This window comes from Oncorhynchus kisutch, linkage group LG4 (assembly GCF_002021735.2).
Source record: "Oncorhynchus kisutch isolate 150728-3 linkage group LG4, Okis_V2, whole genome shotgun sequence".
Lineage (NCBI taxonomy): Eukaryota > Metazoa > Chordata > Actinopteri > Salmoniformes > Salmonidae > Oncorhynchus > Oncorhynchus kisutch.
This window is the reverse complement of record NC_034177.2, coordinates 16244123-16256824: the sequence shown is the minus strand read 5'-3', so window position 1 is coordinate 16256824 and position 12702 is coordinate 16244123. Positions and strand designations below refer to the sequence as shown.

Genomic DNA, 12702 nt, shown 5'->3' with positions numbered 1-12702 from the left:
CTGGCTCCAGATGTGAGTGCTACAGGTCAGTAGTCATTTAGGCAGGTTACTCTGGTGTTCTTGGGCACAGAGACTATGGTGGTTTTCTTGAAACATGTTGGTATTACAGACTCGTCAGGGACAGGTTGAAAATGTCAGTGAAGACACTTGCCAGTTGGTCAACGCATGCTCGGAGTACACGTCCTGGTAATCCGTCTGACCCTGCGGCCTTGTGAATGTTGACCTGTTGAAAGGTCTTACTCACATCGGCTACGGAGACAGTGATCACACAGTTGTCCAGAACAGCTGATGCTCTCATGCATGCTTCAGTGTTGCTTTCCTCGAGGCGAGCATAGAAGTAATTTAGCTCATCTGGTATGCTCGTGACACTGGGCAGCTCGTGGCAGTGCTTCCCTTTGTAGTCCGTAATAGTTTGCAAGCCCTGCCACATCCAACAAGGGTAGGAGCCGGTGTGGTACAATTCAATCTTAGTCCTGTATTGACGCTTTGCCTGTTTGATGGTTCGTCGGACGGCATAGCGGGATTTCTTATAAGCTTCCGGGTTAGAAAGCGGCAGCTCTACCCTTTTAGCTCAGTGCAGATGTTGCCTGTACTCCATGGCTTTTGGTTTGGGTATGTATGTACAGTCACTGTTGGGACGACGTCATCGATGCACTTATTGATGAAGCCAGTGATTGATGTGGTGTACACCTCAATGCAATCAGAAGAATCCCGGAACATTTTCCAGTCTGTGCTAGCAAAACAGTCCTGTAGTTTAGCATCTGCGTCATCTGACCACTTCCGTATTGAGCGAGTCACTGGTACTTCCTGCTTTAGTTTTTGCTTGTAAACAGGAATCAGGAATATAGAGTTATGGTCAGATTTGCCAAATGGAGGGTGAGGGAGATCTTTGTACACGTCTCTGTGTGTGGAGTAAAGGTGGTCGGGAGATTTTTTTTCCCATCTGGTTGCACATGTAACAGGCTGGTAGAAATGGAGTAAAACGGATTTAAGTTTCCCTGCATTAAAGTCACCGGCCACTAGGAGTGCCTCTGGAGCATTTTCTTGTTTGATTTGGCCTTATATAGCTCGTTGAGTGCCGTCTTAGTGCCAGCATTGGGTTTGTGGTGGTAAATAGACAGCTACGATGGTAAATAGTGTGCTCTTCAGCTAATCATGAGATACTCAACCTCAGGCGAGTAAAACCTTGAGACTTCCTTAATATTATATTTTGTGCACCAGCTGTTATTTACAAATGGAGACAGACCGCCACCCCAGGCACCGAAAACCAAGCCAGCTGTATGTTATCCATGTCCACGACTCGTTGAATCCTAAGTTATTACAGTTTTTAATGTCCCGTTGGTAGGATATAGTCTTGATTGGAGCCCATCCGTCTTATTATCCAATGATTGGACTTTGGCTAATAGGCTTGACGGTAGAGGTGGATTATGCACTCGCCATCGGATCCTTACAAGGCATCCCGACCTACGAAGCGGCGTATACTTTGGCTACCGAATTTAAGACTTGCCTAAAGAAAGAAAAAATGGTGTGCACGAACAGCCAAAAACCCCTGCCAAAGTCCAAATAGTCAATTTCATCATAATATACCTGCGAACCGTTTTGACTTTGACTGCCAATTTATGCTTGCTACGGAAGGATTGACACGGGGGCTTGCGCAGGCCAAATCAAGCTCTGTACCACATCGCTGTGCACCTCCCAAATTTTGTAAAGATGTGGTGGGCTCCGTATGGCTCCGCATTGACATGATTGGTTGACGGTAGATGGGGTCAGGAGATCCTGTATAAACACATACTCACTTCCTTGACAACAGCTTTGCGAAGTATGAATGCTCTGACTTCTGCAGAGACCGCATCGTATTAAATGCTGTACAGCCACCGGATCGATGACGAAATGAACTATGTATTGGGGTTAACATCCATACAAGCATTATACTCAGATTTTTACCTCAACATAGTGTAAAATACACAAACAATAGCCGAAGTGTGAGCTGTTCTTGCCATAATATGGACTTGGTCTTTACCAAATAGGGATATCTTCTGTATACCACCCCTACCTTGTCACAACACAACTGATTCGCTCAAACACATTAAGAAGGAAAGAAATAACACAAATGAACTTTTAACAAGGCACATCTGTTAATTGAAATGCATTCCAGGTGACTATCTCATGAAGCTGGATGAGATTGCCTTGGCAGATTTGCACACTCTTGGCAAAGGGTGGCTACTTTAACAAATCCAAATATTTTATATTTTTCAAACACTTTTTGGTTACTACATGATTTCATGTGTTTTTGATGTCTTCACTATTATTCTACAATGTAGAAAATAGTACAAATAAAGAAAAACCCTTGAACGAGTAAGTGTTCAAACTTTTGACTGGTACTGTATAGCCATTGATTCTTGAAGAATATAACTTATAAATGCCTCATGAGCTTAGTTCAACAGTCACACTCCATGAGAACCCAAATTATAAACTTGTTTTCTCTGTTTGTAAACAAACACTGTATAGCCTCATAACATGGTTAAAACAATTTTGATATCATGGATGGTCAGTCCTTGTATCCATAGCTCTGTTTATTAATCTGAGAGTGGTTACATTTCTCCAGGCCCATCCCTCAGCTTTTTACCAAAACAGAGGCGAGGTGTCCGTTTTGTTATTGTTTCATCTGTAGATTTGCCCTTTAAACATCTGCATATTATCAAGATATCAAAGTGTCAACAACAAAAAGGTAAACAATAGGCCTATAGCAAATCCAGCATATGGTATTATTTTTCACATGTAAATAGCACTTCAGTAGTACTCAAAGCATGCCATTCCATAATCGCAGCATTTATTTTTCAACTCTAATCAATGACCCCAATCAGTCGTCCATGACAACAAAATCATAAACAGCGGGCAATTTTTATTTATTTCACCTTTATTCAACCAGGTAGGCCAGTTGAGAACAAGTTCTCATTTACAACTGCAACCTGGCCAAGATAGAGCAAAGCAGTGCGACACAACACAGAGTTACACATGGGATAAACAAACGTACATTCGTCAACACAATAGAAAAGTCTATATTGCATGTGCAAATCTAATAAATAATTTATGCTCAGGTTAAACGGCAGTGTAGCCTAGTGGTTAGAGCGTTGGACTAGTAACCGGAAGGTTGCAAGTTCAAACCCCCGAGCTGACAAGGTACAAATCTGTCGTTCTGCCCCTGAACAGGCAGTTAACCCACTGTTCCTAGGCCGTCATTGAAAGTAAGAATTTGTTCTTAACTGACTTGCCTAGTTAAATAGAGGTGTAAAAAAAACAATTTGGCTAATCTATATTTCCAAGTCCTATAACATATTGGAATGACTGAAATTCTGATAGACACATTTTTAATGTGTAGTAGAAAGCGATTCGTTAGAAAAAGTCTACATAACCAACCCATAAAATGTTACCTCCATATATGACTATGTCAACTTTAACATTGATTTATCCAGAAATAGATGCTCAATTGGTAACATACATGTGTCTTTTAATGCCTATTAAGGGGTTAAGTAATCTAAAAGTAACAATGTAATCAGATTACGTTACTGAGTTTGGGTAATCCAAATGTTAAGTTACTGATTACAATTTTGGCCAGGTAACTAGGAACTCACATTTAGAAAGTAACCTACCCAACCCTGCAGGTGTGGCATATTAAGAAGCTGATTAAACAGCATGATCATTACACAGGTGAACCCTGTGCTGGGGACATTAAAAGGCCACTCTAAAATGTGCAGTTTTGTCACATAACACAATGCCACAGATGTCTCAAGTTTGGAGGGAGCATGCAAAAGGCATGCTGACTGCAGGAATGTCCACCAGAGCTGTTGCCAGAGAAGTGAATGTTAATTTCTCTACCATAAGCCGCCTCCAACGTTGTTTTAGTGAATTTGGCAGTACGTCCAAACAGCCTCACAACTACAGACCACGTGTAACCATGTGTAGCCAGCCCAGGACCTCAGTAACAAGCTTGTTCACCAGTGGGATCGTCGGAGACCAGCCACCCGATAAAACTGTGGGTCTGCACAACCTGTCAGATACTGACTCAGGGAAGCTCATCTGCGTGCTTGTTGTCCTCAACAGGGTCTTGACTGGACTGCAGTTTGGCATTGTAACCGACATCAGTGGGCAAATGCTCACCTTCAATGGCCACTGTCACGCTGGAGAAGTGTGTGTCCTTCACGGATTAATCCCGGTTTCAACTGCTAGAAATTTGCTGATGTATGTCAACATTGTGAACAGAGTGACCGACCCATGGTGGCAGTGGGGTTCTGGTATGGGCAGCCATAAGCTACTGACAACAAACAAACAAAATTTTATCGATGGCAATTTAAATGCACAGGGATACCGTGACTTGATCCTGAGGTCCATTGTTGTGCCATTCATCCGCAGCCATCACTTCATGTTTCCGCACGATAACGCATGGCCCCATGTCTCAAGGATCTGTACACAATTCCTGGAAGCTGAAAATGTCTGTTTTTCCACAGCCTGTCACTCATTGAGCATGTTTGGCATGCTCTGGACCGATTTGTACGACATCATGTTCCAGTTCCCGCCAAAGAGGAGTGGGACAACATTCCACTGGCCACAACAGCCTGATCAACTATGCAAAAGATGTCACGCTCTATGAGGCAAATGGTGGTTACACCAGATACTGACTGGCTTTCTTTTTAGTATCTGTATTCCCAGTCATGTGAAATCCATAGATTAGGGCCTAATGAGCATTTCAACTGACTGATTTCTTTATGAACTGTAACTCTTTAAAATGGTACTTTTGACTACTAGATTTCTGTATGCTACCAGTTTATACAAATGGGAGTTAACATTTAGCACTGTCTCTATCTGAAAAGGACAACTTCTAAATGGTTTGCAGTGATTTTAGTAACCAAATTCTGGGCCTGTTACATGACAAATATCAGATTTGTTGAATGTGCACCAATCCAGCAACCTATCTCACTGTGCTTTCCATCGATCTCTTTACCACATCTATCCCCATTACCTCCCCAGGAGTTCATTCATTTTAAGTGCCTACATAGACGTTTTGATGTACCGCACCATTGTCAATGCTGAGCTATACGAGGGCTCCATATTGTTACAAAATTGGGGAGGCGCACTGCGATGCAGAATGGAGCTCGATTTGGCCTCCCTCCGGACTGAATTGCTGGATCAAGTATAAAGTGGCTTTTACACCGCTGAAATCCACAAGCTAGTGTTACCTTATTGCAGACACTGCCATTGGATGCAACAAAACCAGACCTGACTAGATCCAGCAAAATCACATGCTGCTGCATTTCAAGTTCAAACACTCAAATTAGACTGATGCATGTTCATTTTGATCAAGGGATTTATTCATCGATAGAGCCTACACTATCTAGTGCCATTTAACTTCTTACGCAGTAAGGATAATATGAGTAGTTTGACGCACAAGAGGAGCTGCTCAGTTACACCTCAAACATCTGCAATGTAGATGCTGGTTAATGCTCGATCTGATTGAATCCAGGCCCTAATCTTTAAATTGTTTTAAAAACAATTTTGGATTATCAAGACAAATAAGGCCAGCCAAAGTACATTTTGGTATGTTTATTTAACAGTTGTGCTTATGTTCCACAAAAAGCACCAAGCCAACTGTTTACTTCAGCTTCTTCTTGGGGCGCAGGTTGTTTGTGTGTCCACACTTCTTCTTGCGGCAGTTGACAGCACGAGGATGGAGGCGAGCGTAGCATCTGCAACACAAGTTCAGAACTGTGCAAAATGTATGGCCAAGACTGGTCCAGTGGTCTAAGCCACTGCCCTAGCGCACTTTCCTTCCTCGCTATCCAGTCTACTAAAAATAGTTTTCCTTTGTACACAGCAACATTACTGCAGTTGCTCTGAAAGATGTTGCATTTGTCACCTCAATCGCAAATGTGGATGAATGTTTTTTTACTGGAGAAGGGATACTTAAGTGTAAAGATAGGCTATAACCTTAATTGTAAAAACAGTTCATTACCACCATTAATGCAACTGTACGTACTTAGCTCTACTTACTTGCGGCAGATCATTTTGTCACAGTTGTACTTCTGGGCCAGCTGTCTCAAAGATGGCTCGATAATGCCTCCACGAAGACGCAGCACAAGATGAAGGGTGGACTCTGGATGGGAACATTATCATAGTGGATAGATGCAAAGTTCACAGGTATGTTTTCACACAGGGCTGATGCTTAACTAATGAGCAGCATTACATGCGCCCACTGTCAACTCGTAATCGCCTACCTTTCTGGATGTTGTAGTCCGACAAGGTGCGACCATCCTCAAGTTGTTTGCCAGCGAAGATCAGACGCTGTTGATCAGGAGGAATGCCTGAGAATAAAAAGCATATTGATTTAATGAAATCACTACAGCACAAACCTACTACAGCAAAAGCAACCTACCCTAAGTATTTAAAACAGCCCATTTTGTCATACTATATTACGGATCAAATTAAACTTAGAACACCTTCCTTATCCTGGATCTTGGCCTTGACATTTTCAATAGTATCGCTGGGCTCAACCTCAAGGGTGATTGTTTTCCCCGTCAACGTCTTCACGAAGATCTGCATGTTGGCAGGCTGTTGGGATAAAATATGGTGCGAGTTGATGGCAGTAGCTAGATACATATCTATTTTGTTATCTACTTAGCATACTAGTTAGCTAGTCAAGTCAGCCAATCCCCGGCACATCTAAAAAAAAAAAAGAAGCTCATTAAGTATTAGAAGAATAGTTAGCTATCCCATTGGCATTTAGAATGAGCGGCCAACAATCTTGCTAACGTTAGCTGTGCCAAACTAACTAACTAGCCAACAGCTGCGGTCAAGCGGGTGCTTCCAACAAGGCGTCTTTGCCACATGCTGGAGCTCGTTATATTTCAATACTCATATTTAGACTTTACATGTCTCACATATGATAACCAAATGGATATTTAGACAGTTATTTTAGCGGAGGGACACTGGTGTATTTCTATTACGCAATAAATGTGTATTGTAGTCAATTTCGCAAAAATTGTTACGGACAAATATATACACCCACCCGGCCGATAGCTGAGCCTTAACGAAAAGAGACTGTACAAGGCGGAAGTTATGGTACATCATATCCTGCATATTTTTTTTCTTGCACAAATCTGTTTCATCAATCCTGACTCTACTAACAGTCGCAAAATGTGGGCAAAATTAAATGTAAGATTATAGAAAGTTGCAATATACTACTGTATTTACTCAATTATATTCTCAAACGAACACAATCGATCACTAACTTGGACCAGGCGTTTAGATAATTTAATTTTACTGCCACCTGCTGGTGTGACTGAGTTAACTGTTCTGATGAAGTCATTTCTATTACCATACCTGTCTCAGGTGTGCATTATTTTAGAATGTATTTATAAGAACAATCTATCGTCAATGTCTGTTTTGTATATTTTCTGCTAGAAATACTGCCAGTGATAGCCTATGGCTAAATGCATGAATGTATCAGTGGAGGTAGAAATGGGGAGGACAGGTTCACTGTAATGGCTGAAAATATGCCACAGTGAAACATTAACACCATTAAAGGTTCTCCCCCAGCAAATATTTGCTTGTGATTTTGGCACCATGGTGATAAGTTTAAAAACAAAATCTTACTAATTGCATGCATTTCCATGCAAACAGTGTTTATACGTGAACGTGAGACATGGCAAATTGATATTGTAAGATTATCCACCAAAATGCTAAATTATGCATAAAAGACACTTGATGCAGGGAAACGTGCAGCTACCACTATTCAGGTGATGCTCTTCACTTTGGAATGGGTAAGTCACTCTCATTGCCTAATTAAAGCTTCACTTTGCTATAGACAAATAAACACATAGTAGCAGGTAACGAACATTCTAATTCCTGTTCATTGTCATTTCTGTTCATTCAGATCTTAATTTCATTTTTAATTAACAGAAAATGTTACATTTGTCACTCAGGGCTGTCATAATGCATGCACAGTGATAGGTGAATAGGTGAATGTCAAGGTATGTATGTGATTGGCTACATAGGACAGATATTCATATTATCCACACAAAAAAAGTTTCTAGAATAGATAGAATGATAAAGAAAAGAATGGGGAATTTTGCTCTCAGTTCTCATTGTATTGTGACATCTTCATTACTTGTGCTATCTTGGTTTCCATGGTGAGACCACTGCATTTTCTTTCCACAGTTCTAAAAAGAGAGAGAGAACCATTTCAGGAAAGGCACATTGATGTAAGGAAAAAGACAACACAGGAAGAAGTAATAACAGTCCAAGAAGTGCTATGGCTGTAAGCACATTGATTCAAGCCACCTTGATGGGAAAGGACTTCCTTCAGTCCTCACACATTCCATTTTGGGGCGGCGACAGTTGCAATGGCCTTGACGAGGCATTTAAGACCACCTTCCAGACGGACTTCAACTCTCTTGCCACCCTTCCCAAGAGATTCGCCATCTCTCGCCCCATCCCTGCCCAGGTCGAGCACAAAGACCTGCGTCGGATCAAGGAGTATCTGACCGAAGCGGTCAAGTCATATCCCCACCACTCACAGATCCCCCTCTGCCGCACACCTGCTTGGGTTAAGCTGTGCACTAACTTCCAGATGCATAAAGACCCCAGGCAGGTCAACTTCCTCACCACCCAGGCAGAGGGCTTCCAGCACCTGGCCTCAACCCACACCAAACCCATCCGGCCAGTCATGGCCATTAAGAAGAAACAGCTGGAGGAGAAGCTTCCTGTGACCACTCATAAAGCTTCATTCACCCCATACAATGTGTCGCCCATTGTCAAGGCCAAGGTCAAACACCTAGGTCAGTGGCTCTTTCAAATCTAGGTTATTGTCTAAAAGTAGATGCATGTATACTATATCTGTGATGTCATTCTCTGTTTGGATTAGTGAAATAGGTAAGGCCTATGTATGCCTATGTAGGCTATCTACAATATTGGTCATTCACTGCCTGGCATATGGAAGCCTGGCAAAAAGCTTTGCAGAACGGTGTCACACACTTGTTTTGGATTAACCTTTATGCCGGGTGTGGTGCTTCAGTAAACCATTACACTGACTGTATGTTTAAAAGAGTAGCTCTGTTTTTGTAAATGTGTAACCTTGAGTCAGATTGTGACATTGTCAATGCCTTTGTGATTCAGGGCGAGAACCCACCTTTAAATGGGACAGGGATGGCCAACATTTTGACTCCCACCACAACGATGTATTCCAGGGACAATGGCACAGCCCACCTCAACCTGTGGAGAAGGTATCGATTGCCATTGATATCCTGGAATAGTTAGGCTACTGGGAAATTCTGTGTTTTCTGTACAATAGCTGTATGTGAAAAATGGAATCATGTGAATATTTTCTATGAATGGTCATTAAATAGACTAGCTATGAGCGCTAAACTGGCCTTTGATAATTATCTTACTTACTATTCTTTGCTCCCTGCGGATTACAAAGCCACAACAAACCCACACCATGTCTTTGAGAAGGCCTTTGATAAGATGTTAATGACATTTTGTTGAGGGTGTACTGTACTTTTCCTTCTCCGGTTCAGCAAATCCACTCATCAGTGGCAATGGGAGACCCACAGAAGATTCTGGAAACTAAAACCACCCAGGATGTGTCCTTTAGACACCCTGGCATTCCTAGGTATGTGATTTACTGGTATGCATGCCAAAATTCACATCACCTCCGTCATCTTGTAGTTAGAAAACGTGTCCCGCTTTCCTGTTATAAAAGCAAATGCCTGTCCAAATCCTAATAATCAATGTTTTTAGGATTTGTCTAATATATCAACCTTTCACTGACCCAGTCCAGTCAATGTGAAGGAACGTTTGAAGGTCAATCTTGGCGATTTCTCTGAAAACAAATGGACATCTACAATGGCTGACGCGTTTCGCGAGGCCAAGTCAGGTGTGTAAGCCAAGGTTATAAATTAATACTCTGTTCATCAATGATATAACATACTGCACTGTTAACCCTATGGATTTGATTGATTATCTATTTTTACTTCTATAGCTAACTATTGTTGATATAATTTATTCATATATTCTATTGCAAAACAAATTGCGGGATTGGATTTTTTCTTTTAGATTGCAATTACTATTAAAAAAGCCCACAGACATAAAAATGTATTGCTTAGCTTATGAAATAGCTTATGAAATCAGTGTTCTGATTCTCCTGCTTAGCTAATTCCCAGTATTGGGTCTGTTTCCCAGCCCCTGTTCTACTGATGCAAATGAACAAGACTCTCAGCTCAGTCCCCAGAGGGGACACTGATCCTGGGCGCAACCGACTGAGGATGATGGCCACAACCAACAGCTTTTTCTTCTCTGAGGTGAAACCCAAATTCTCCAATTTACCCATCCACAGGCCGGATTTGAGCAAAGTGTATCACTGGCTTCCAGGCCTTTAAATGGATCGAGGACATTCGTGTCCTCGCACCTTGCCATGCAGGAATGTTATGATGCAAAAGAGCACAGGTTTTACGAGAATCTGGCTACTGTCTTCCTAATCGGCCTGGTTGGATTTCCCTCCCCTCCGCAGCAGAACCACAGAGAGCGGCCGGTGCATTTCAGTGGAGCCAACGTGAGGACCAGGAGCAATGTGGAGTTCGGCAGACCCATTCTGGGAGGCCTGTTCTACAGCACCGCAGCCCAGGAAGACTACCCCAAGAGGGACATAAATCGAGCTAGGCCGCATACCCATCCCTCTGGCCATGTGCTGACTGGCCAAGGTGAGAGAGAAACCAAAACATTCTCAGATGTCCCAGTCAGTTGGGTTCCATTCCACATTAATTGAGTTTTTTTGTCAATGAGATTTATGGTATACTCCCCAGAGCCTGGAACAGCCTCGACTACTGTTCAAAGGGACTACCTCCCACTAAACTCCAGGAGACAGGAACTTAGTCCAAAACAACTTCAACAGGTAGTTAAATAACTTAAGTAACAGTCAGCTGCCGAGTGGCACAATGGTCTAAGACACTGCATCTCAGTGCTAGAGGCGTCAGTACAGACCCTGGTTAATTTCCAGGCTGTATCACAACAGCTACATTTCTAGTCAATTAGGTTTGTACAAATGAACGCTAGATGGCAGTATTGTTAATTATGCACATGTACATTTAATTCATTTTTCCAACAAGTTTTGAGGATCAAACTGACCTTACTTCAGGCTTATTATGTTCACATTTCACTTTATGTTCCCTAGACACACATGGCATAATGTCTAATGTGTCATCTTTTTTACAATCTGCCTGGAGATTTGTTGCCGCTATCAGTGCTCAAACAATACAAATATCTCAGAATACCTAATACGGCCTCAGAGAACCGGTTGTTGCCAAGAAACTGGTTCATGTACACACAAGCTCTTTGCCCCTTTTGTGTGCACCAATCAGCAAGTTGTTCTATCCCAGTGTCTTTTAATCTTCTCTTTCCCTTTCTATCACTCTCTCTCTCTCTCTCTCTCACTGTCTGTAGATTAAATTCAGCCACATCACCGCTCCCTACAATGAGCAACACTTCACCACGACCCATAAGGAAGCTTTTGGGCCCAAGCCTCTCTCCAGGACCTGCCTGGACAACCCACCTAGACAACACATTAGCCACATGCCTTTCTAAAGAGACCAAAGAGCTGCCTTATCAAAACTTGCTTTCACAAATAAAGCATTTACTCTATATATTTAAGGGACATTTTGGGGATATGCAAGGGAAAAGATCTGGTGCAAAACAATTGCTAACTTTTTTTTGAAGAGATAGGCCTACTCCTCTGAAATGTATGCTTTATTTAATGCTCTGTTTGTTTATTGAGCAAATGGCCAGGTGATATGGAGCAACTGCTTACCTCTATTGACTAAACATGTACATTTGACTGCCTACACATGATCCAATAAATGTGGAAATAAAAGCCCATGGGTCACTTTTGGTAACTTGTTCCCAGATCTGTCATACCATACAAGTCTTAGGCATGACAGCAACAATAGGAGTTGGCTATACACAGTACTTATACCTGGGACCTACTCCTCTTGTATACCGGGACCGGGCTAATCTTTTGGTGTGTTGGCTGTGATGTCACCTAAAGTGACTTGCATGTCTCGAGAGGAAGTGTGCAAGAAGCCTGATCATTTCACTGACACAATAAGATAAAGACATTGACCCACTCAGGTCCAATGTGAAACATCAAAGCACAGGGCCTTACACAGTCCTTTCAGGGAAATCTGGTCTCAGAGCATTTCATATTATTCTTTATGTAAATCCGAGACACTCTATTCATTATGATATGTTACTTTTGGTATGGTTACATAAGGCAGATGGTTACTTAAGGGGAAAATTAAAGGAGGGTGGATAGGTGGGTGTATAATGCGAACATCTAGCCATCCAAAGGGTGTGTGTTCAAATCCCATCATGGACAACTTTAGCATTTTAGCTAATTAGCAACTACTTACTACTTTTTAGCTACTTTGCAACTACTTAGCAAATTCTGAATCTTCTTCAACCTGTTCTTGTTGATCACCTCCTCCTCCTCTGGAGTCAGCTTGGCTCCTATGTTGGTAAGCTAACCCTTCCCCTTCATCTAACCCTAACCTTAACCCTCCTATAATTAGACATATAGGAGGACCAGTTTCTTTGTTAACCGCTCAACACAGAATTGCTGCATGTGCGCACTTCCTTTGAAATCATTTGGAGTAAATA

General features: G+C 42.0%; 2 protein-coding genes across 2 annotated transcripts; one reads left to right on the top strand and one right to left on the bottom strand.

The window, feature by feature from the left end:
- Positions 1-5583: 5583 nt before the first annotated feature.
- Positions 5584-7156, bottom strand: LOC109889112 (ubiquitin-60S ribosomal protein L40). Its single transcript, XM_020480309.2, has 5 exons — positions 7061-7156; positions 6492-6603; positions 6270-6356; positions 6046-6148; positions 5584-5741 (listed from the first exon to the last, which is right to left on the bottom strand). Exons 2-5 carry the CDS (start codon positions 6592-6594, stop codon positions 5648-5650), a joined length of 387 nt encoding a protein of 128 aa, XP_020335898.1. The 5' UTR covers positions 6595-6603; positions 7061-7156; the 3' UTR covers positions 5584-5647.
- Positions 7157-8338: 1182 nt separating this feature from the next.
- tex45 (testis expressed 45) lies at positions 8339-11911 on the top strand. The gene is made up of 8 exons (XM_020479704.2): positions 8339-8831; positions 9169-9275; positions 9570-9664; positions 9828-9928; positions 10234-10352; positions 10562-10751; positions 10854-10942; positions 11491-11911. The coding sequence occupies exons 1-8, from the start codon at positions 8339-8341 to the stop codon at positions 11629-11631; spliced, it is 1335 nt and encodes a 444-aa protein (XP_020335293.1). The 3' UTR covers positions 11632-11911.
- The last annotated feature ends 791 nt before the right edge of the window (positions 11912-12702 follow it).

Coding starts and splice junctions, on each gene's coding strand:
- LOC109889112 (XM_020480309.2), bottom strand. CDS start 6,594: ATGCAGATCTTCGTGAAGACGTTGACGGGGAAAACAATCACCCTTGAG. Junction 6,149..6,269: donor GGACTACAACATCCAGAAAG/GTAGGCGATTAC, acceptor GTTCCCATCCAG/AGTCCACCCTTCATCTTGTG. Junction 5,742..6,045: donor GACAAAATGATCTGCCGCAA/GTAAGTAGAGCT, acceptor CTTGTGTTGCAG/ATGCTACGCTCGCCTCCATC.
- tex45 (XM_020479704.2), top strand. CDS start 8,339: ATGGGAAAGGACTTCCTTCAGTCCTCACACATTCCATTTTGGGGCGGC. Junction 9,665..9,827: donor AGACACCCTGGCATTCCTAG/GTATGTGATTTA, acceptor TCACTGACCCAG/TCCAGTCAATGTGAAGGAAC. Junction 10,752..10,853: donor CCATGTGCTGACTGGCCAAG/GTGAGAGAGAAA, acceptor TATACTCCCCAG/AGCCTGGAACAGCCTCGACT.